Source organism: Taeniopygia guttata, chromosome 3, assembly GCF_048771995.1.
Source record: "Taeniopygia guttata chromosome 3, bTaeGut7.mat, whole genome shotgun sequence".
Lineage (NCBI taxonomy): Eukaryota > Metazoa > Chordata > Aves > Passeriformes > Estrildidae > Taeniopygia > Taeniopygia guttata.
In genome coordinates, this window is record NC_133027.1 from 7,224,566 (window position 1) to 7,245,880 (window position 21,315).

At 41.5% G+C, this 21,315-nt stretch overlaps 1 protein-coding gene across 2 annotated transcripts in view; it reads right to left on the bottom strand.

The window, feature by feature from the left end:
* EVA1A (eva-1 homolog A, regulator of programmed cell death) overlaps positions 1 to 21,315 on the bottom strand; it is a 200,367-nt gene that overhangs the window by 106,452 nt on the left and 72,600 nt on the right. For both annotated transcript variants that reach the window (XM_072926307.1, XM_072926308.1), the window contains exon 4: positions 9,998 to 10,150. In XM_072926307.1, coding sequence (XP_072782408.1) covers positions 9,998 to 10,150 — 153 coding nt within the window. The remainder of the gene's footprint in view (positions 1 to 9,997; positions 10,151 to 21,315) is intronic.

Consider the following 21,315-nt stretch of genomic DNA (forward strand, 5'->3'; position numbering starts at 1 on the left):
CACTAAGTCTGAGGTAAGTACTGCTAAGCAGAGCCAGGCCCCTGCTGAGAACCGCTTAAAGCCCACAAAGCTCAAATCCCATGATGCAGCAATAAAAACTGCTTTAAGACCTCATAGATGATAGAGAGACCTCTTGGAGAGGTTGGGCCAGAGTTACCCTTGGCTTTCATTAGTCTTGGATTGCTTCAGTACACTGCCAGAGAGCACATATGAATCCTGGCTATGGTGAAACTTTCACATGTGAAAGCGTTTAAAAGTATCCTCTGTGCTTTTCAAATATGGCATTTTCAGCTAAAGTTGGGGCTGTGGGGGAGTGGGATCAGCTCACTTTATTCTCTTTACCTCTGGCCCCAGTTTCTAGAAGTTGCACGTCCCTCCAGCCTTGCTGCTTGTACAAGGTGAATTCCCTTTCCCAGAATCACTTCACAAATGCAGACCACTGGCTAGCTGGATTTCACAACCATTAGTCTTAAGTCCTCAGTGGGTAATTCACCTTACCAGTAATTCACCTTACCTAGTCCATCAGCCCAGCCTCTGTCAGGATAAAAACTCAAACCAAGGCAGCAGAGCCATGATGGAGGATTTTACTAGCTGCAGCTTGCAGACTGAGTTGGCTTTAAAATGGAAATTGGTCTCAGTGATGTAATGTCCATATCATCAAGCTCACCACAATGAATGGATTTTAGTCAGTCTAAGGCTGCTTCCCAGCATGACTATTTCTTTATTACCTCTTCCTGGTGAAAAAAAAAAAAAAAAAAAAAAAAAAAACCAAAAAAAAAAAAACTAAACTGGAGCCAATGCCCATTAATCATAGCCTTAATTTTGGTTACTCAGTGTTACTTGTTTTTCTCCAGTAAGGGTGACACATCCAAATCTGAAATCTGAGCCATGCGTTGCTGCTTTTGATTGCAAAACCTATCTAGGTTTGAAAGAATATTTCCAAACTCTTTAATTTTTGTATTTTGGTAACTCTTAGATGCTCTGTTGGAGATTGGAGCCTCTTCCAAGGCAGCAGACATCACAGATGAATCCACAATCTGTGGATGGATCCACAGATTTAAACCCCAAGTGTTGAGAAGGGTGACTAATCCAACAGTGAGGTTGGGCATATTGCAGATGTTCAAGAACATCTGTTCATCTGTTTATCTGCTCATGATAAGACTCACCTGGCACAGCCATGCTGAGCCTGCAAAGGTGGGTTCCTGCACAGATGAGACAGGCTGTCCAGAGCAAGCAGGACCACACACAGCTGGTCAGGTGAATATGGTAGCATGCTGTGAAGCTGCCAGGCAGGAGTTTTCCACAGGCTGTCCATGGATCTGGAGAGGCAGCAGGATGTGGAGCTCAACCCAATATTAACATGCATGCACTTTAAAAAGAAACAAAACTGGAGCCTGAGAAAAAACTGCACCCACTCATAAGAGGACAAGTCAGACTCTCAGACTCTGTGAATTTTCAAGAAAAATGGGGCACTCAATCTACTTTTTTTCAGCCAAGATAAGACCTTGAGGTGTCAAAAGGACCAAATGGTTGGCCAAAATTAAAGACTTCAGAAAGGGGATCACTGCCTAAAATACTATTTCCAGCAGTACATACAAAGTAAGTGTTTAGGGAGTGGAACAGGACTGGTGGTATCTGATCAATAGACAAATTCTGTGGGATGCTTTGGCTCAGTGTCAAGGCATCAGGAGCAGACCCAAATCTTGAAATTAAACCATCAGCAGAACCCTAGCTTTTCTTGTGTCTTCTGAGGAGCAGGTGAAAGGATCCACTTAAGTATTCCCTTAAGGGAAGTAATTTACAAACAATTGACATCTTGAGGAGGACGCTTGTCCCAAGCAGAGGACAGGATTTTTCTCTAAAAAAGGCAACCTGATTTCCTGCTCAAGAACAGAAGAGGAAAGGTTACTTGCTGGGAGCTATGAATGCGAGAGGACAGAATGAAAGATGGAACGAGTCAATTAATTAAGAGGAGAGAAATTTAGTTCCTGCAAAGAAAGGTGACAGATGTCTGAATCAGTGCTGTGGTTATCCGCTTGTCTGCCAGAAGAGAAAGCAAATTTCAATGGAATGGCAGAAAGGACACAAACAGGAAGTAATTCCAACCTTTCAGGTGTGGCAACTGCCTAAATTCCTTCATGTTTTACCTAGGAGTGATTGCCTCAATCTGAAAAAAAAACTCTATCATAAGCAGGAGGGAAGGAAGCTCTCCTGGTTTTGGGCAGGTTCTCATATATTTTAAAGATGTTCCATTAGCTGTGGTTGATACAAACGTCAACTCCTTCACGCAGGGGCAGCTGTTAGAGGTGGCTAAGCCTTCAGCCAAAATTAGCCATCCAGCAGCCTGTGAAGGATGTCTTCACAGAACAGCAATGAGTCAGTCTGCACTCTGTGCAGTACTTCAAACCCCAGGCATTTTCAACTAAGCCCGTGCCCATTAAGTTTGATGTTCTCTTTAAAAGCCAGTGCAGAAGACTGTTAATAAAGATGGATTTTGTCCACTTTCTCTCTCATTTAGCAGCCTGGGGAAGTAATTTCTTTAGTGTAAAGTTGTCACACAGTTTCAGTTGAGGGCAACTTAAATACACTGGATTTCTCTTCCCTGCTGTGGCTGCAAGTCTTGATAGAGGACAAAATAAGTGAGTTGGGTCTAGACGCACTAGACAAGAGGGAGAAAACCAAACTACAAATATTTAAGTATCCTTAAGACCAACCAATGTGAAGTTCAGCCAACAGAAACCAAAGACTGCCCTTAAACAAAAAAGGTACAGAAGCAGGAGTGTATTTGCTTACACAGAAGAAGCTCAGGAGCAGGGACCCAAAACAATTAAAATGTGAAGTGCCCTGCTGGTATTTGTAAAATGATAAATGGTCATAATCATATTACACATAGCAGCAGAGAATTTCATGTTGATACATCTGTATATAGAACATATGTCTTGCACAATGTCACTGAACTGGCTAGAAAGGAAATCTATATCCAAACATTAGAAGGATGGGCAGAGAAAGCCAGTTTTACATTAAAAAAGTATGTTTTACAGAAAGAGAGAGAAAAATTAGTCACTACACAGTTCATAAAACTTTGGAAACTTCAGCAGGAGGCCAGAAAAGAGAAAATTATCTTAAAAGAAACCAATCACATTTAGAGACTGCAACTGAAGAATCAATTACAGATTTGATTACAGATTTAATTACAGATCCTGTAGTCACATTTAGAAACACTTGGTTTATTAATGTGAGTTTAAATCATCTTATCACCCTTATATCTGGAACCAGAACTCACATAAAAAATACAAGCCTCCAGTTTTGCAGGGACTGACTCAGAGTTTGCAAAGTTGATCAAATTAATAACATTTCTCGGGTTTGGGGGCTGAAGTGAGAATCCAAGGACAGCTTCAAACATGGCTCCAAGAAGTCTCAGAGAACAAAGAAGATTTGGTGTGGCAACGACAGTTAAATTTTATTGTTTAATTTGGAGCAGAGTGGATTGTGGGCTGTAAGGCATTCAAGAAAAGAAGCAAGGAAGGTAACAGCTTTAGCATCGCTCAGAAGATACCAGAAGATAGGGACAGTGCTTTCCATCGATCTGCTTCTCTGTGAAGTCCTTGAGTTCATTTCTCCTTCCTATTCATTGAAGCCCGAAAAATGTCTTTTACTGATCATGGGGATACTCAACAAGTGCCTAGACCTAGTCTGAAGCAAGGTCTGAACTGCACAAGCTGCAGGACTGGCCCATTTCTAAAGAGATTACCCAGCTGACACAGTCTGCAAGTCACTTCTTGCCTTAGTCCCTAAAATAAAGCCTGGAGTGCCTGCAAACTCCCAGGTTTCACATTACCTTTCTTTCTCAGGCTCTCATTGTGGCAGTTGTGCAATATTCTTGAGTGACACCTGAATTCGTTTAAGAGGAATTTTATCAGTTTTGAACAAGTTACACTGGTTTTCATTCAAATCAACTCCAAGGAAACCAATTGAGATGCTACACATTAAAATCTCTTAAACTTTGCCCTTTTATTGTTAGGATTGTATTTTTGGGTTGCTTTTAACCTATAGTTGGGCAATAAGCAACTTTTATAAGATCAGCCACTAATGAAGTTGATGTTACTGGTACAAATACTCACTTTACTTCTTCAAATATCATACCAATAACATCACAGAGCCTGCTAGTGCTATTTAAATTACTAGTTTAAGAATTTTTAATTATAATCACTGTATGGGGTCATACTGCACTGTAAACAGCATTTCGAAACCAACTTGGACCTTGGTTTAGAGAAAGATCTTGTCCAGACTCACATTTGAATGGACTTTTAAATTATTTTTTTTTAATAGCTATTGTGTGCATATAAAAACAATTTCATATAAATCATTTTTTATGGCTCTATGGAATCCAACAATAGTCAGAGTTTTCTAGAAACAGCTGTAAAGTAATTTTAATTACCTCCTGCTGTTTTGAGACAAAAAGTGAAACACATAAAGTATCTAAAACTGAAGAACAACTTTCTGAAAGCAGGCTTTGTCCCACTTTAACTCAGCATTCTAAATGGGAACTGCATTTCAATTTCAATTTAATAAGGTATGATATGTGAATTAAACAGCAACTGATATTTATTTAGCCTCCAGATTTAGACACTTATAGGTTTTATTACATACAAACAGATTGGCCTCTAAAAACATGTTCTTAATCATGAGCTATACACATAATAAAGTAGTTTCTGCCCTGAATAGAAATGAAGCATAGATAGAGGCACAGCTATAGGATGGGTGCTTTGGAAGCCTGGTGTGCTCTGTAGAGAGGAATGACAGGGTCTGACCCCCCACCAGCTGCTGCTCATCCCACAGACCCAGCACTGCAGATGCTTTAAAGGCCAGACAGGGAAACCAGGATGAAGCATGAGAGTCTTTCAGCCACTTGGATCTGCTGAAGGTCAGCTGTGCTACATGGCATTGTCTGACCAGCACAGATTTCTGTGGATATCCCATCCCTTCCTGCAGTCCCAGCCATCCTCTGCTTCCCCCAGCAGTGCCAGGGGTTACTACTCCTCATTGTCCAGCTCCACACTTTTGTTTTTAAGCATTTGATTTAAGACTAAGGTCAGAGCACAGCCACCACCTTGTACTGATGGAAACAGGATGGAAAATGGTCATAGATGGTGAAGCAGAAGAGAGCCAGAAATGCACAGCTGGAGGGGCAGCAGTTCTTAAAGCCAGCTCTTCTGCTGGCAGGAACATGTGCCCTGGAATAAAATGGATTTTTTACTGCATGCAATTCATATTCATTCACATGCTAGATCTGGTCACAGATAAACAAACTGGAAGGGTCCATTATTTATATGGTGTGATAAATATTTATATGAGCACTCTGCTTCAAGTCTTAAGTACATCTGCATTAAGAGGCGGAAATCAAAACAAACTGGGTTGGATCACCTTCTGTCACTGCATTAGAATGAAAAATGCCAGGGAATGAGCACCTAAAGCACAGGCTCATTTGCTGAACTTCTTCCTCTGCTCTTCCATTATCAGATCCCGTGAGTCAGAGAGTGCCACTGACCATCTGAGCTTCCTCAGGGTTTTGTAAACACATTCATTTTTCACTTTTACAGGGGCACAGGAGACAACTTGTATGTTAAGTGACAAGGACATTTCAGTCTCAGCAGAGTCTCAGCTTAATCCACACCCCAGGAGCAAGGCTGAGGAGCCAGAGTTCCCACGATCCTGCACCGACTCCAAAACCAAGCCCAGATTCCTTCTACCCAGGATGAGCACTTAAATTTCTTTGGGCTTTTTGTATATGTGATGGAGAAACACAGGGTCCTTGAGGAGTCCTGGATCTGTGTTAGAAGTCAGCTGAGCATGTCCATCTCACTATCTGTGGTTCAAGGGGGGGAGATACTGTAAAAATGAATGAAGTGAACGAGTCAGGTGTCCTGAATATGAGCAAAGATGTGTTGCTTCACTAAGCAACAAAAAGGTTAATCGTTTTATATCCAAGATCTTCCTCCTCAGCCTCCTAATTAGATCACTACTTTGCACTCAGATACGTGTAGAAAAAGGCCATTTTTAAAATTACTTCTCTCAGAATAAACAAGCCACTTGGAGATGCAGGCAGAGGCAGCTGTAAACAGCAAGAAAAGGGGGCAAAGGGCTCACTTGGCTGAGGGATATTAATGGTTCATTGCTTGTAAATAGCCCTTTCCCCTGAGACCTCACCATGCTCTGTGTATGCTCACTGCACATGCTGGCAGCAAAGTGGAGGCTTTATTAAGAGAGTTACAAACAAGGTCAAATTCTTTTAGGAGCTTTTCAGAGTTCCCAAGGCATTCAAGGAGGGCTCCAGCTGTTTGCAGGGGTTTCCCATTAAGGTCAGAGACACAAGTTTCAGCATGTTTCCAGTTAAAAGAGGATCCTGACAGATTTTCACTTTAACATGACAGCAATAGGATGGAGCTCTCCACCATAACTTTCTGTTCACAGATGCTAAGCACATTCACATAGACATTATACAAAGAGAAAGCATGTGTCTGGCATGGCATGGCGTGGCATGGCATGTGAAGGGCATGTGAAGGGCAACTTGGGGATGTTTCATCACCCAAAAGCAGCACAACAATATCTGGGTTAAAAGGACAGCAACACCAGGATACTTCAGAAACCAGCTGAGCACCTAATGTAGAATCCAGGAAATTCACTGTTAGTGGACTTCATCTCCTCAACACTTCTACAGAAGTACAAGGTCTTGTTTTTCAAGGCAGAAACAACACAAGTTGAATTAGTTAACCTTACATATGCAATGCTGTTTAAAGACTATCTCTTTAAAAAAAGTTTAAAGACCATCTCTCCTGCCCATCTTAGACCTCAGCTCTTTAAAAGCCTCACCTGTAGAAGCTGTGTATTTCTAAATTCAATCCAAATGTGTATTTTGTCCACAGAAAGAAAAATGGAACCAAACTTTCTGAACTGTTTTTCATTAGGAGAGGAAGAAAATATAATCTTCACCGCTTTTGGGGCAAGTATGACTTCTTCACTCATCAAGTAGCTCAGGCTGCATGGATATAAATAATCACTGCAAACTTGTGCAGGGTCTACTTCCCAGCAAAATGTCCTTTGCCAAGGCTCAGACTTGACATAAATCATCAGTCCCATGAAACTCAAACAGAATAAATCTCCCATGTACAGAACATAGCTGGGTTCCGCCTTACAGGAACTGGATGTTGCTGCAAAGTCTGACTCATACGGTCATGTTTGTAAGATCAGCTTGTTGGGAATGTCTGGGATCAAAGGCTGCCACGAAACAGCCCTCCCCACATTGCAGGGCTGTGGAAACGTGCAGGGAAATGTTCTCCAGCTAGCAGAAGCTTTGATTTATAAATTGTGATGTTTCCACCTGCTCCTGAAGGAACAGAGCTGCCTGCTGGGCTAGGCAGGTCTGTGAGAAGAGCAGTTCTGAAGCAGGCTGGGGGACCCCGAGTGCTGCTCCCACAGTCGCTCCTGGCAGCTGGGAGCACAACCTGCTCTTGTCACTGCTGTAACTGGAGACAGGAACGGGAGGTTTGCAGGGTGCCAAGGGGAAAGCACAGTGTGAGGGTGCTTTTTGCTGATTTGGGTTGGATCCTACACCAGTTTCTCCCGTGAGGCCAAGAGAAGCGCAAACTGCAGCCAGAGCTGACCTTCCCATTCCTGCAGCACCAGAGCTCTGCCCCACTGGGGCAGCTCACACAGGCAGATGAAGGGAAGGCTGTGATAAGCAGAGGCTGCCTCATGCCAAGGGGATCCATGAGCTGTAGCTGAAGAAACCTGAACAACCACTCCCAAACATGACAGGGATTTAAGGGCTGGAGACAGTGAATTGGCAATGACCACCTGCTCACCCCCAATTTTCTTTTAGCTAAGCTCACCCCCGCCCCCAGGATTTGCTCAGGATTTCAGCATGCAAGGAAACATCAACAGCCAGAAACTGTCCTTCACCCTGCACACACAGTGCCCAAATGGCAGGGAAAGCCAGGGAAGTCACTGCTCCATGGTGAGTTCCTCACACCTCCTCCCCAGCCCTGCAGGGCATGCAGCCAGCAGACATTCCAGACACCCTTCCCACCCTCCCTTTGCTCCTATAGATGGGACATACCGACTCCCACAGCACCCCAGGAGCACCAGGCTGATTTAAGATACTTGAGATCCCAGCAATTCCAAACACGTCGATATTTTCTCCTGTCCAACAACTCTGTCATTTTTAGCATCTGTTCACAGCTTAAAACCTTAAGCTGGTTTTTTAGTGTAAAGTTTCCTCAGCATTCCCACCCCTGATTTGGCATTACACTATCTTGGACTGAGCCTGCTCATGCAAGCAGTTTCATTTAGGAGCTGACACTTGAGGAAAGCCCTGCCTCATCCCAGCAGCAGGCTGTGTCCTGCACTCTAGGATCTGACACCTCATTTCCTTGGGCAAACATCCCAATTTGTAGAGCTCACAAGGCCAGTTTGAGAACAGCAGGGCATACAGGTGCTGGAGATGCTATGGCACGTGCAGCCCTGATGTCAGACCCCACTGCTTGTTCTCCCTGTTTGTGCTTCTTGTCCCATTTTCTGGTCCCACATACCCTGCTCTCAGCCAGTACAAGTTTCATGATTCTGCAGCTGGGAAAAGAAGAATAAAACTTTACCCTTTGTGGTAAAGTTTTGCTTCTTGCTGACACTGAAGAGCAGGTCCCTGTGCTGGTGCCTTGTCACTGGCAAGTGCCTGTTCCTGCCCTCTCAGCAAGGACAACAGAGTGGGGTGCTCAGGTCTGCTCCAGAAACCCATCCTGATTCACTGACTTGGCAAGTTCTCACCCAGCAGCACAACCACCACAGCAACCAGTGCACAGACTCAGCCCATCCCAAACACCACACCAAGGAGCTCCAGGCTAACCCACCATACACATCTGTTTTGGTTTCTGCTGCCTGGCACCTGGGGGACTACAGGAGCACATCCAGGAGCACTGGTCAGCTCAGGAGACCCTGCACAACTCAGCTGTGCTACAAGTGCTCAGATTTGCACAGCTACACAAGCAAGACACTCACCATGCTGCACAAATAACCTGACTGGCCTCATTCCACCTGTGGGTTTCTACTGACACCCATCATCCGAGTATCATATTGCCAAGCACTCACTTGACATGCTTCCATTTGAATTGCATTTAACTCCTTAAGGGCACTGGATCAGCAGCTGTGAAGCCAAAGATCCTCAGACACAGCTGAACAGATCCCAGCATGGGCAATAGCACCAGATCAAGGTTCCTTGTGCAGTCTCTTCTGAAGCTTTTCCCTCTCTGGAGGCAATTCCTTTGGGAAACCTGTTAATTCCCTCTCAGCTCTGCAGAGAAGAATTATGACAAATGCTGAGCACAGGATTTTGTACTGTGACTGTTGCTGTCTCTGCCACAACCTAAAATATTCAAAAGTCATTTCACATTAGCTCAAGTTCTAGTGAATGTTTTTCAATTATTTATCTTCAACTCATGACTGTAAGAGACCCTGATAGTCTGAGAGTAAATAAGATACTTGAAGGTACTGTAAGCCAACCATAACATGATGAAACTTAACAACTTGCTTTTTGAACTTACTTTAACTTCAGTAAAAGTTTAAATGCAATGTCAAGACTTCAGTGGCTGCAGATGGTACATGACATCCCCAGATAATATGTTCCTCCATATTACAGGCAGAGGCTCAGCGGATGAACCACCACGAAGACAGAAAATTGAACAAGAAATTCAAGCACCTTCAATCATATAATCAGATTAATCTGTGAAAAGCCTGTGGCCTGGGAACTCAGCTAGGACATACAGCTGCACCTCAGTTTGGTGCTCACTGTTGGTTGACAAGGTACCACACATCAGGAGCACCACCATGGCAGGTTGCATCTCCCAGTCCTGCTTTTCTGACCAGGGTCTGTGCCAACTCTGCTGTGGTGACAGTAAATGAAATCACCCTGCCCACATCAGCGTGATCAAGCCATTCCCCTGCTTACCAATCATGGGCATCCCTAGGTTTTGGTATGGGCACTCCAGGCTGCCTCCTTGTGTCCTCCCAAAGATAGCAGAGTAAATGGCTATCACCATGCTCTTCTTACAGCTCAGCCTCAGCTTGTCATCTTCGCAGGCTACTTTACTCTTGTATTCATCTGGAAGCAAACAAACACTTAGTTACTCAGCTGATCCAGAGGTGGGCCCAGGGGTGCACCTCAGCTCCCAGCACAGCCCCAACCTTAGCACAACCCCAGCCTTAGCACTGCATTTGCTACAGGAGCACTGATCTCTCCCACTACACATTCCCTCTGTGGCATTATCAACACATTTAAAAATGCATTTTAATCCAGCACGTCAGTTCTGTTAAATAGCCTATAATTTCATTTTGCAGACAGATAAGTGAGGAGGCATGGCATTTGAGTATTTTCTACATGCCAATATGGAAGGGGAAGGTAAAAGCCCATCTTTAGGAACCTATCTCATCCACAAAGCAGCTCTTTGTGTGCCAGGAATTTATTCTTTTTCACAGCAACTCAAATGCAAACATAATCATGTTCCATGACTTTTTTTTCACAGCAGTTCTTCCATGGCAGATCCAATAGAAGTTGTACTAAATTTAATAATTATGGAAGCTGCTCCTGCCTGTTGCAAACACAGATATGCAAAAGCTTGTCCCCAAATCCTTCTTGAAATGGGCACTCTTGCTCTTGTAACGCTGGTACACAGCGAACAATCACTCAGCTTACTTCTCTCAAGGAGACTGGATGGTCATTTCATAAAAAATCACATGTCATTCCCTTGTCTTTACCAATATTATTTGGATTATGGGAACCTCTAGAGGTCCCAACCTAGAACAGGCCCTTCCCATGTGTGCCTGCCAACATACCACAGAAAACAAATACTGTTTTGAAAAGATGAGTTTCTACAGCAAGACATTTGCACATCTGAAAGAAAGAGACTGAGAAAATGGAAGTGGCATAAAGAGAATAAAAAAACTGAAGTGGCTTGTCTATGGACATCCAGGCAACAGCCAGGAATATAACCTCAACTTCCCTGGCCTCTGTAGAGTGATTTTCCACTTCCTTATGTTATTTGCCATTTGAAATGTAGTCACAACAGCATCCAAATTACTAAATGGGAAGGGTTTGTGCCTATGGTAAAATCCCAAGCATGATCAGTTATTTCCTCTTGAATGCCTCTACTTGTACCAGGTCAAAGTGGTGCTATAGAGCACATGAGCATCATGCACTGCCTGGGGATGCTCCTGGCCCTGTGTCACTTACTGGCATAGACATGATTTTTGTCCTTCCCTTACACAGTTTTCTGTGTATAATATCACATACACACATATATATCTATATACATCTCTATATCTATGTATATGTAAATATACATAGATAGATATATATATGAGAATATATACAAAGTCCATATGCATAACACTACTCAGCAACTTAGAACACTAGATAATAATTCACTTATAAGTTAATCCTTATCTGTAGACCATGGCATTCAGCACTTAATGTTACATTTTTTACTGTATTGTAACTCCTTCTTAGAGATTGAGGGTGATCTTTCCAAGCTGAATCATAGAAGAATTTAGGTTGGAGGACTTTTCAGGAGGTTATCTGGTTTAATCCATGTTCAAAGAAGGGCTAATTTCTACCTTAGATTAGATTTTTTCAGAAGAAATTGCATTGAGGAAACATGTATTATACCAGAAGAGGGGCATGCTGATTCAAAAGAAACATCTGAGAACAAAATAACTTTTCATGCTCAACTTGAAAATTCCTACTTGAAGCCAAAAAATAGCCTCCTCAAAATAGCCAATTACCTGGTGATGAGAGCATTAGCTGGAATGTGAAAACCCTGTTCTGAGCTTTCAGTCCAGCTGAGAAGCTTAACCTTGGACCCTATTCTAGTACATCATTTTCCTTCACACTTTGCAGCCTTATTACAAAATCTCTGAACATTTTTAGTTTTTATCCTATTGCAGAGACACTTTCAAACCTCTAAAAAATTTAGTGAATGTGAAAACACTTTCTGATAGACCTCTCTAGATGAAGACAAAATTAAGGCTTCACACTTTGATGAGAGAGTCTGTGCAAAGAGCAGACATCCCTCAGCAGCAGCTATGGGGATAAACCCACAACTACTGAGTGTATGAAACAGTGGCTGGAATCAGACATAGAAGTTCTTTGCACCTTCAGAATAAACAAAGAAAGAGAAAGCTCATATACCTGTGAAGACTCAATGGTGGACATAATAGTGTCAGGTTAATTTTTGGACTTGGTGATTTTAGAGGGCTTTTCTAATCCAAATAGTTTATTGTTCTATGTCCATTTAATCTATGTAGGTATTTAATCCACAATCACCACGAAAGCATCTGAAAGATACATTGAACACACCAAGGGTTTCATCTTCACCTATAATTGTCTCCCACTGGAATTTTGTTTCTTCTATGAGGGAAATTAAATCAAAGCTTTAACTTTTCTACAGAGTAGAAAACTTAACAGAGTATAATAAAACTTTATCCACTTAACAGAATTTATTTTTTCCTTAGGGAAAAACATAGATTCAAGCTAAAAGCACAAAGACACAAACTCTCCAATAAGATAAGTTATACATAATTTATGTTAAACCACTGACATAGAAAAGAATACTTGTGTCTGGCTGAAGTGGTTGAAAACTTAAATAGGTGATTAAGTTTAGAAAAATAAGAATTTTGAAGTTTGTAATGAGAGGGTCCACTGTGAATGTCTAATTTTTTTACAGGCACTACCTCAATTTCCTCTTTCAATTTGGTTATTATTAGGTACATCTCCCAATTAACAAGTATAACTGCTTAACCACACATCCTGTGGTCTCATTTAAGGTCATTAGAATATTTATTAAATTCTGCTGACCATTCAAAGTCAGGGCTTGTCGTTTGGAAACTTGCCTGGGATTTAAAAACAGAGAATATTGCATTGAGCACAGTAAACATTGGGATGGACAGACATCCACACCTTTGCTGAAGATCAGTCCAGCAGCCATGAGACAATCAACAGCAACTTGCTCCAGTTCCTAAAGGGGCTACAAGAGAGCTGGAGAGGTACTTTTCACAAGGACGTGTAGTGAAAGGACAAGGGGGAATGGCCTTAAGCTGGAGGAAGGCAGGTTTATGTTGGATGTTAGGAAAAAAATTATTTACTATGAAGGTTGAGAAGCTGTGCCCCATCCCTGGAAGTGCTCAAGGCCAGGCTGAATAGGGCTGTGATCAACCTGAGATAGCAGATGTCCTGGACCATAGCAAGTGAGTTGGAATGAGATGGTCTTTAAAGTCTTTTCCAACTCAAACTGTTCTGATACCATGATTCTATGAACAACAAAACACTGCCTCTCACCCTCATAGCTGCCCTGGGAAGTCGTGTTCAGGGCTTACAGGGAAAGCTGCCTGATGGAAAGCTCAGGAAATCAGGCTGGGGAGGTGAACCCAAGTGCAGATTCCTTGGGAACAAGGGGAGCTCACGGGTGATGTGCTCCTGGCACACTGCCATGTGAAGTAAGAGGGTTGTGCCACATAAAACAAGTGTCACCTCACAGTCACTGACTTCTGCCCCAGGAAACACCTCCTGGAGCTGCCAGTTCCCAGGGCTCTGGCTGAGTCCACACTGGCTAGGGTTGCAGTTGCCTGGGCAGGCACAGAGAGAAGACACTGCTTTGTTAAAAGAAAGGGAAAAAAGAAAGTATGAAATGCACAGTAGTACTTCAGTCTCCCAAAAGGTTCCCTTAAGCTTGACCACTGGAAAACAGGGAGCCTCAGTGTTTCTGGGCAACCTGATAGAAATCTGCATAAACAAACAGACAGGAAGGGATGCAATGGAGGACACAAGTCCCTGAAAGTATTTTGTACTTCATAGCATTGTCACCTCCATTTTAGCCAGAATGAACCCAAGTCAGATACTCATGGCTCCCAGGCACTGGATGACAGTAAGGATTGCTATCAAAAAAATACAGAGCTAAGCATCATCCATATATTTACTGGTACTTCCCATGATAGCCTTACATAAATATTGAAAAGAAGCAAGGCAGCATAAGTGCCATAAGAGAGCTGGGACAGGGAACAAAAATGCATTTTTCTCTCTCACTCTCCCAAGCAGAACTGGCCTCCTACAGATCACTCACAATCTGGTCCTAAGCCTCCTCTAACTGTTACAGTCTGGATATAATTCAGGCCAAATGCAAACATTTGTATTAGTGGGTTTCATGTTTCACCCTGAAAAATTAAACACGCTTAAATGGCCTCAGAAAGGTGGCAGTGATATTCAGCAAATGGCTTACTCCACTCTAATCCCCCATGCAGTCATTTGTAGGGCAACAGAGATTTACCATGATTAAGATATTTGCTAAGGATAATATCCCTTTTATTACTGCCTGGTTTCAGAGACACTGGCTTAAATATAACTCGTTAGAGAGAACCCAAGGAGGGAACAGCTGCAGGCTTTTCTAGACACGTTTTTAAAGGTCATTATATGACACAATTGTAACTTAGCTCAGACAATTACAGGAAAACAATTATAAATGTTTCTAATAGAAAAATGGTCCCTCTCAAACAGTAAAGTCAATAAGAAGACCTTTAGTAATTATTGGATGTGTACAATAATATTAACCTGTATGACCATTAGCTATTACATTTATCCAGTATCTTAAGAATGTTTTCACTTATGGCTCACAAGAGTTTTCTGAATTATCATGATTTGGAAGCTCAAAACTAAATGTCAATTGCCTTAATCTCCATGAGACCTTAGACATAAAAGCTCCTAAAGATATTTTGCTTCTAACAAAATTATGAAATATATCAATGCCAGAGGTTCACCTTGCCTAAAATTATATTTTTGAACAGAAGTTGAGGACAAAATTATGAAATTTGCTAATCAAAGTATTCATACTTGACTTAATCAGTGCATAATAGCTGACCCTATTTCCCAGATCAAAGAGCTGGAAATACATGTAAAGAGAAACCTGTTTTCTTAAAAAAATCCTAAAGGACTTAAATTTTAGAATTGAGGATCTGAGCAAAGAAAGTGAATTTGTAGGAAACAGAGATGATTTTCCCCAATTCTTTATCAGGTCAGGATTGTTTCCCATAGAAAACTTCCTTAAATAGATTATAACTGTCAAATTAACATGACTGCACCCAAGACGTCACTTCAGAACCAAACTGGATACCATCTCAGCCAGGAATTTCTCTTTAACTCTATCTTTGCCTTGCTCACTTTCATCCCAACTTTGTTATATGGTCCCTTCATGCCACCAAAGAACATTTTTTGCCTTGAAACTCATAACTTTTCATTATATCCACCCATTCCACCATCACCTAATTCCCTTTAGCTGACAAATAACTATATTTAACTACTGGATGGTGGTTTGTGCTGGTCTGTGAGAAAGGGCATAGGCAGAACTCTCCTCCAGCCACTCTCTCCTCAAGTAAAGGTGAGCACACATCCAATGCTTCGTGTCACTCTTCCCTCCTCCAGCTCCTACTGCAGCTGTCAGGCATGGATTGATTGTAAAGTGGAGCAGCTGAGATGCACAAATGGAATACACAACCTCTTAGCAACTAGTTAAAATTCAACAGACTTTTATTATGGACACTGGAAACCATCCCCGCATAATAAAGATGGTGATAACACATATTGGTGAGATTTCAGCATGTCTATGCAGAATACTTACATTGCAAAACCACCACAGCAATTTTTTGTGTCAGCCTAAAGAGAGAAGCCAAAGTAAGGGTTAACCACAGAAATTTGAACTTTTTACTGTGGATCTAGTGACTCCAGACCATAACTCACTGAGTCACTGAGGAGAGAAAGCGTTTCTGGAGAATGTCTGGGCCAATCCCCTTGTTCAGACCAGAGTCAGCTAGAGCAGCAGGTGGCTGAGGGCCATATCCATTCAAGCTTTTAACATCTGCAAGGATTGAGACTTCACGACTTCCTTAGGCAAGTTGTTCCAGAAATCCTGTTAAGTCATGTCAGAGATGCGTATAGTAAGAACCTGTTTCCATTTCTTCTGTGGGAACTGCGAAAATGAGTTTCCAAGACAGGAAACCTATTAAATACTATGACAGACATCTCTAAGCAGCATCCTTGAATAAGAGTGCTGTGCACAGGATTGCCTGTGAACAGCTCATCTTGGAGATATCCACCCAGTACCCTTCCTAGTAACCTGTGACCCCTGTTTTTATATTTTCTTTTTCTCCACAAACAGCTAATTTCCAGGAACTTCTGTAAAATATAGAGAATACTTTTAGGGTTAAGTAGAACTATGTCCATTCCAAAATCAAAATAAGGGAGTGCATCTCAAAGCAGTGAGAGCATAGGTGCCTTGTACAGCATTCACTGATACTACACCCTGCAGAGAAGAAGATGATCATATTAAAGAGTATTTTCCAGTCAATGCACCTCTTCAAAGCTTTTCCCCATGCTTCTATTCCTACGTTATATATTTACTCTTTTTTAATTTGAAGAAAGCATGTATTATTCCAGTATTTTATCCTCTTTTGCGCTTTGAAAGATATAAGCAGCTTGTGGCCTTCAACACCCTGAATGTAAACCATAGATTCACAGATTCCTAAAATGGTTTGGCTTCAAAGGGACCTTAAAGATCATCCCATTCCAACTCCCTGGGCAGGGACACCTTCCACTATCCCCAGATGCTCACAGCCCCATCAAACCTGGCCTTGAACACTTGAAGGATCGGGGCAGCCACAGCTTCTCTGGGCAACCTGTGCCAGTGTCTCAACATACTCAGTGTGAAAGATTTCCTCCTAATATCCAATCTGAGTCTACACTTCTTTAAAGAGTAGATTTAGATTAGCTACATGGTTTAAAGCCAGTCCCCCTCATCCTATCAGGGACAAGCCAACAAAGATCAGAAGTTTCTCCCAGTGACAAAAGCCTATTATTTAGACCAGTTCATACTACTGTGGCTCCTTTCTTTTCTGTCTTCTTCTAATTTTACTTATGACATGCACTTCATATCCCAAGTTCCAGAGTTTGTGATCCTGCTAGTAATGAGAACTTTCTGTGCATATCAGGATTTGAATTAATCCATATCAATCCAGTCAGCATTCCCTTAGGAAGGGTTGGGTGGAGAAAACTTTTCCAGGACAAAAAAGGTCTCCAGAGTCCTTGAGTACAGCCCTCGCTATCAGTCCCCCACATGCATTTTACTGTGGGCTACCTGGTGACTCCCTCATTTCAAAGGAATCTAAATAGGATTCATCTTTAATTTGGAGCATTAAAAAAAAAAAAAAAAATTCAGTGTCACAAACTTATACATTTGCATGGAAATATCTTTTAACACTATTTCAGTTCAATTTTCCCTTGAGAAAATTTTTGTGAAGGTGGACTCATTTAATTTTGAAGAACTGAAGTTTGCCAGCCTCAGCAACCTGGCGTGCACCACTTACTTCTACAGGAGATAATCTGAAACTCTGAAAGATACAATTCGGATGACAGTCCAGAATTATATTAAGCAGGCAGCCTGCCAACTTCAAAAGTACCCTGAAAACTCAAGAGTGCCAAATTTTGGAGGTCTGAAACCCTTTCAACAAGTAAGAAGATTGTTCTTTGCAAACGACCTTGTCAGATTCCTTTAAAATTACACTCCTGATGCACCTATTCAATTTGCAGTGTTTAAAAGGCACCTCTCCCCACTGTCACTTTCATTAGTCTGAAATAGTTGTCCTTTTATATTCTGTTGTGAAAAGGCTGGCAGTGCTTCAAATTAACTGCTACATTTAATTTCCAAAGTAGAGTTCAGATGCACCTAGTTGCACTTTCCTGTTGGCCAAGAGAGGTATATGGTTATCTAAGGAGAAAAAAAAGAAAAAAAAAAAAAAAATGTGCACTAAACTATGAGATAGGAGTTAAAAATAACATCTGGGACCCCAGGACAAATTTAATTCTCTTCCCATTTCTTCCATTACTGAAACTGGGCTGATTTTCTGAAGCAGCTATGGCTTACTGGTGCTCTGCTGCCTAAGCCTCTGCCTCACCATTTGTTAGTCCTGCTTCCAAAGACCTGCTGGCTAAAGTTCAGAGAAATTTGACAGAAACGTCAAGATGACAAATGTAGTGAAGTCCCTGTACATTTTTTAAGAACTGGTAGCCAATTTCAGAAAAGAGCCAAACCAATGCCAAAGCTGGTTGTAATCATTGCACTGTCCCACCAGTCAAGCAGCATGGATTTATGACCTGTAAACCAGCCAACTAATAAACTGTAAACTGTAAACTTGGCCAGCCATCATGGACTTAAATCGGGACTAGCTACACTATAGGAGGCAACATGGGAAGCACAGCCAAAATTTTGTACTCCAGTGAAAAGATGAGAGAGATGCACTGAGGAAAAGCAGCTTAAAGATGTATGAGGAAAAAGACTTTATTAGCACCACTGCTCACAGCAGTTCTGTTCGGCTCTTCCAGTGGTTGCATAAATCTGGAGTAATGCTGCTAAAGTTATTATTAAAATAGCTGAAAGGGGAACTTAGTCTTATATCATTAAAACAGTCTTCTCCAGACGTTAAAATAATGGCGATAATAATTCTGACACAGGAACATTAAAAGGATACTGGATTTATATTTTTACATATAACCCACTGGGTTATCATGAGTATACAATATGGGAAAATGAGGTCTACTAGATTAAAAGCTAGATGACAACTGTCCTAAATAATTAAATACACATTAGTCCCTCAATGGCTTTGCCTAAGAAGAAAAAAAAAATGTAGTTGGGAGAAATCTAGCAATCAAATTTTCAAAATTCATCATGGATGCTTTAGAAGCCCCAGTTCGCAGATACATGAATAGGTGACAACCTTCAGTGCCTTCGAAGTAGTCAGAAAAGTCAGTGTGCAAGTTAAAAGAGTTTGCTACACCATTAGTATGATAAAACACTGAAAATATCAGGAGATACCTGTTTTTAAAAATGTGTAGTTAATTTGCAAAGCAAGTGTAGGACAGATATTGAAAAAATAATGAGGAAATGCACAGTAATGGAAAGAGTTTATTACCATGACAATACCCAGAGGATATTTACTCTTCTCTGCCTTGTTTCTTTTGCCTTTTCTTTTTCCTTTTTTTTTTTTTTTTTTTTTTTTCCCTAAAAGGTATTTATTTGTGGAGAACAATTGGTCTACATTTTCAATCTTGAATAAGTCCATATATAGGACCTCCTGCAGAAGTGCTATATAAATTTACTTATCTGTTCTGTGAGTCCTACACTCACAGTTTAATCTGTGGAGTAATACAACAGATCCAAACTTCCACAGAAGTTAACCTCTGCGGCATCTCAGGTTGCTTTTAAGAATATGGCTTCTGGGACACACATTTCACCTCAATTCTTCACCAGTACACCAGAAAATCTTGAAATCTATTGTTCAGAGCTTGCAAACCTCTACCATAGTAGAACTGTTGGGATTTAGACTTATGTGCTTCATTTTTCACAACCTGCATTCCCTGTGTTCCAGTTAATCGCTCCAAGGACACTCCTGGATCTTCTGAGAAGACTCCCTGATCACTCTGCCCCTGCCAGCAGCCAAAGCCATTTATGACAGCTGCAGGACCAGCCACCACACAGCCTCTGCCCTCAGCACAGAAAGGCACCACAGGTGCCCCACTGCCCAAGGATGGGCTGGATGTCCTCAAAGGAGGAACGTGGGGAGCTCCTCCTGGCACTGCTGCTGACTTACCCATCCCAGCACTGAAAATCTAACTCTTCCTTTTCCTTCACTTAAAATTCATGGCTTAAAAAGGGTATTGCTATCCCTGGTTTGTTGGGGGCTTTTTCCTGACACACAGAACACTTAAATGACAACAGACAAAGAGCATATGTAGGAATCACAGCTCTAGCATTTATACAATTTAGGCAGATTTCAGAATTTCTTTTTTAGTGGTTCAGATCTGGATACTGGAGACTTGATTCAGAAAAGGGAATCCTTATGTCTACATAGTAGGAAACACCATGGTTTTCATTGCTTCCTTATTATGTCAATCAGGGCTGACTGATTATGTTTGAAAGAAAAATGGGATTTTTTTAACTCTCCAAGATCCAGCAGCAGTTTCATTCTCTGCAGGAGCAGGAAATTGTGATTATAATAAAAATGCTGTAATATAATTTCATTAGTGATAATCTCATATTTCCATTTATTATATTAGTTAATATATTGTATTAATATTGCAATCATATTTATAATTAAACAGACAACAATCTCTGCATTTGCTGACACTGGAATCACATATTCCTGTTAATCCTCCTCCTGGCAGTCAAGTGATTAATGTGCTACAGAGATAGGGCTATTTGACAGCTCCTGAAAATCTCTGTGCATCAACAACTTAAAACAATATTAATCATTAGCATTAGCATTTCTCTGCCCCATTTGTGGGCTGATAGATCTGTCCTCTGTTATTTACAGCATTCCTTTATTTACACCTTTTCATCACCACAGCGGTTGCTGCCTGAGGTTTTATTGCCCATATAAATTTCCACTCCCTGCATCACCTTAACAGTTTTGAACTAATACAGATAAGCAAGAGAGGGCTGGTGAATGCAGGAGGCAAAGGGCTCGTTCTGCTGCCTCAGTGGCTGGGCCAGGGGGATGTGCCCATTAAACATCCCCAACTCCACCACGCTGCTTTGGGAAGCCTGGCCCACCAAAAAGCAATGCAGCAAACAATACAGTGAACTTCTCTTGCCACCAATAAACCTGTCTGATGAAGGAGATTAATGCTTTTCTGAAAGGGTTGATGACCACTGAATTACCAGTCTATCCCAGCACTAAAATCAATCACCAGCATTAAAGGGACCAGGAATACATTTAGGTCCTTCTTTGCTTGCATCTTAAACTTCCACAAAACCTCTGTACTTTCTATAGCCCTCTGCTCTTGCTCACAGCATTTTATAAATTCTGTCTAGGGAATGCAAGCCTTGAGGATGTGTGATGAGATGTGGCTTTTCAGGATGTGTTTAGTGAATTTAACAGAAAAGATTCAATCTTCAGCCAAGCAGCAAAGCCCACACAAGATTCAATACTGAAGGAATGGGCTGTAAGAAAATTAAATGTTGAACAAGAGGCACTCACTGCAAGCCTAGGTGGTCCTTCCAAAATGTTCTTTCTATACTTTTCAGCCAATTTATCTGAAATCTGATGAGCAGACCTGACCATTTCAGCAAAAGACATGAAATCACAACATGGAGCAGGACTCTTCACCATTCTTTGATAGCTGGAATAGCTCTGGCAACACTAATGGCATTCTGGCATTTTGCCCTGGCAAAA